This window comes from Carlito syrichta, unplaced genomic scaffold (genome assembly GCF_000164805.1).
Source record: "Carlito syrichta isolate Samal-C Ts95f unplaced genomic scaffold, Tarsius_syrichta-2.0.1 Scaffold113493, whole genome shotgun sequence".
In the NCBI taxonomy this organism is placed as follows: Eukaryota; Metazoa; Chordata; class Mammalia; order Primates; family Tarsiidae; genus Carlito; species Carlito syrichta.
Window position 1 is genome coordinate 22,931 of NW_007057589.1, and position 2,892 is coordinate 25,822.

The following is a 2,892-nucleotide window of genomic DNA, read 5'->3' on the forward strand; positions in this document are numbered from 1 at the left end:
AATTCCGGCTACCGGGAAGGCTGAGGCGGAAGGATCGCCGGAGCCCAGTGGCTCGAGGCTGTGTTGGCCGGGAGCGCCCACTGCACTCCAGTTTAGGTGACAGAGTGAGACTCCAACTAAAAAAAAAAAAAAAAAAAAAAAGCTGAGCCAAGGGTGGTGGTTCACACCTATAATCCCAGCACTTTGGGAGGCCAAGGAAGGAGGACGGCTTGGGTCCAGGAGTTCAAGACCGACCTGGGCAACGTACCAAGACCTCGTCTCTACCGGAAAAATAAAATTAGCCAGGCACGGTGGCGTGCACCTGCAGTCTTAGTTCCTTACGAGGCTTAGGCGGAAGGATTGCCTCAGCCCAGGAGGTGGTGGCTGCTGTGAGCCAGCCTTTGGCCACTGCACTCCAGCCTGGGCAACAGAGTGAGATCCTCACTGGACTGCGCTAGATACAGTCCACAGACATCATTTGTGTGGTCCGTGTGAGGCTTAAAAAAAAACTAGACTAGCATTTGGAGATGTCACGGAAAATTCAGACTCTCAGATCCCCTTAAAAATGGGAAGCGCTCGGCCGGGCTTGGTGGCTCAGTCTGTAATCCCAGCACTTTGGGAGGCCAAGGTGAATGGATTGCCTGAACTGGCAGGTTTGAGACCCGCCTGGGCAACTTGGCAAGACCTCATCTCTACAATAAATCAAAAAGTAGCTGGCCGGGCTCGGTGGCTCAGCCTGTAATCCCAGCACTTTGGGAGGCCAAGGTGAGTGGATTGCCTGAGCTGGCGGGTTTGATACCCGCCTGGGCAACTTGGCGAGACCTCGTCTCTACAATCAATCAAAAATTAGCCGGACGTAGTGGCGCGTGCCTGTAGTTCCAGCTACTCGGAAGGCTGAGGTGGAAGGATCGCTGGAGCCCAGCAGGTTGAGGCTGCCATGGCTGGGAGCGGCTACTGCACTCCAGTCTGGGTGACAGAGTGAGACTCCAACTCAAAAAAAATAATAATAATAAAAAATAAATAAATAAAAAATCTCAAAAAAAAAAAAAATTCACTGAAGCCAAATGCAGCCTCTCACAACAACACTAGCTGGTCCACTGATGCTGATGGGTTTCTAGAACACTCACATAGCAGGAGAAGCCTGTACTGCAAGGGGCCTGGCCTCCAAAAGATAACTTCAGGGTTTTTTGGGTCCCCGTTAGTAAAACCCATTTGTCTTGCCACATGAGGTTTCTTGGATGAATATTTTAGTTGTCCAGCTCTTAAGTTCTTTTAAGTTATATAAATATTCTCTTTTTTTAAAAAAACTTTCAAAACATTCCAGGAGGCTGGGCTCGGTGGCTCAGCCTGTCATCCCAGCACTTTGGGAGGCCGAGGTGAGTGGATTGCCTGAGCCCGCGGGCTCAGGACCAGCCCGGGCAACTTGGCGAGACCTCGTCTCTACAATAAAATAAAAAATAAGCCGGGCTCAGTGGCTCAGCCTGTAATCCCGTACCTCTGGGAGGCTGAGGTGAGTGAATTGAGCCCGCAGGTTCGAGACTGCCTGGGCAACTTGGGCAGAACTTATCTCTACAATAAATCAAAATGAGCCAGGTGTGGTAGCGCAGGTTGAGGCTGCGGTGGCCGGAAGAGGCCACTGCACTCCAGTCTAGGTGACAGAGTGAGACTCCGACTCAGAAAAAAAAAAAATAGCCGGGTGTGGTAGCGCACGTTTGTAGTTCTGGCTACTCAGAAGGCTGAGGTGGAAGGATCACCAGAGCCCAGCAGGTCAGAGCTGGGGTGGCTGTGAGCGTGCATGCCACTGCACTCCAGCCTCGGCGAAGGAGGGAGACTCCAACTCAAAAAAACCAAAAATTCCAGGAAAGGCCAAGTCCTCTGGCCTGTCCCATCCTCAAATTCTGGCCCCTCTTGGGCGGTGGTCACATCGCGTCCACGGTGGCCCCTCGTGGCACAGGTGCTGTGTAGTGGCCACTGTCCCGCACGGGGCAGCCAGTCTCTTGGCACTTTGCACACGGCTGGGGCGTGGGAGCTGGGGGGTGGGGCTGACCACGGTGTCCATGCCCACCCCCAGGAGCCTGAACGAGCTGCGGGTGCTGCTGCTGGAGGCCAATCGCCATTCCCCGGGGCCCGAGAGGGACCTCAGCCGTGAGGTGCACAAAGCCGAGTGGCGGATCCAGGAGCAGAAGCTCAAGGATGACATCCAGGGTCTGCGCGAGAAGCTGACGGGGCTGGTAGGTGGAGGAGGCGGCCTGTAGGCGGGGGTGCCAGGGTGGGGCTGCAGCCGCCCTGGAGACGGGTGACCTCCTGGAGTGACCCCAGGGACAGCCGAGTCTCGGCGAGGTTTTAAAATCCCCTAGGACCACAGGCAGCATCAGCGTAGCGGCAGGTGAAGGGACCCCGGGCGGCCCCTTCTGCGACACCGTGGCTGTCTGTGTGGCAGTCTGAGTGACAGAGCAAAGAAGGACGTCCCAGCGATGTTCATTCTGTCCCATGGTAGGATGGACCAATACAGATGGTGAGCTCCCCGTGCAAGGAAGGTAATCAACCAGAAACCTCTGGCTCCTTGCTCAGGGTCCTGCAGTGGGAGTCACACACATCAGTCTCAGGAAGGAGGCCAGAACTTGAAGGCCTCCTCCAGCCTTGGGGTTCTAGGACGCTGAGAGTCCGTCTCCAGAAGGAACAGGAGCCAGAGGTTGGGGTTGGAGTCGGTGCGTGATGCTGGCCACACAGCCCGCCCCCGTGCCACCCCACGCCTACGGGCAGCATTCAGGGCAAGCCTGTGGCCAGGTTCTGGGCCTGCTTGGCTCCAGGGTGTGGATGGCATGGAGTCCCGCAGGACAGGCCCCGTCAAGAGGCAGCTGCTCTGAAGCCCCTCCCCACCCTCCCGCCCAGCCCTGGGGTGGCTCAGAGGCC

General features: G+C 56.3%; 1 protein-coding gene across 1 annotated transcript in view; it reads left to right on the forward strand.

The window, feature by feature from the left end:
* The window catches only part of CLIP2 (CAP-Gly domain containing linker protein 2), a gene marked incomplete at both ends in the record, with an annotated part of 26,739 nt that overhangs the window by 22,232 nt on the left and 1,615 nt on the right, over positions 1-2,892 (forward strand). Inside the window, 1 exon segment of the mRNA XM_021718942.1 lies at positions 2,051-2,210. Within this exon segment, the coding sequence (XP_021574617.1) occupies positions 2,051-2,210 (160 nt within the window).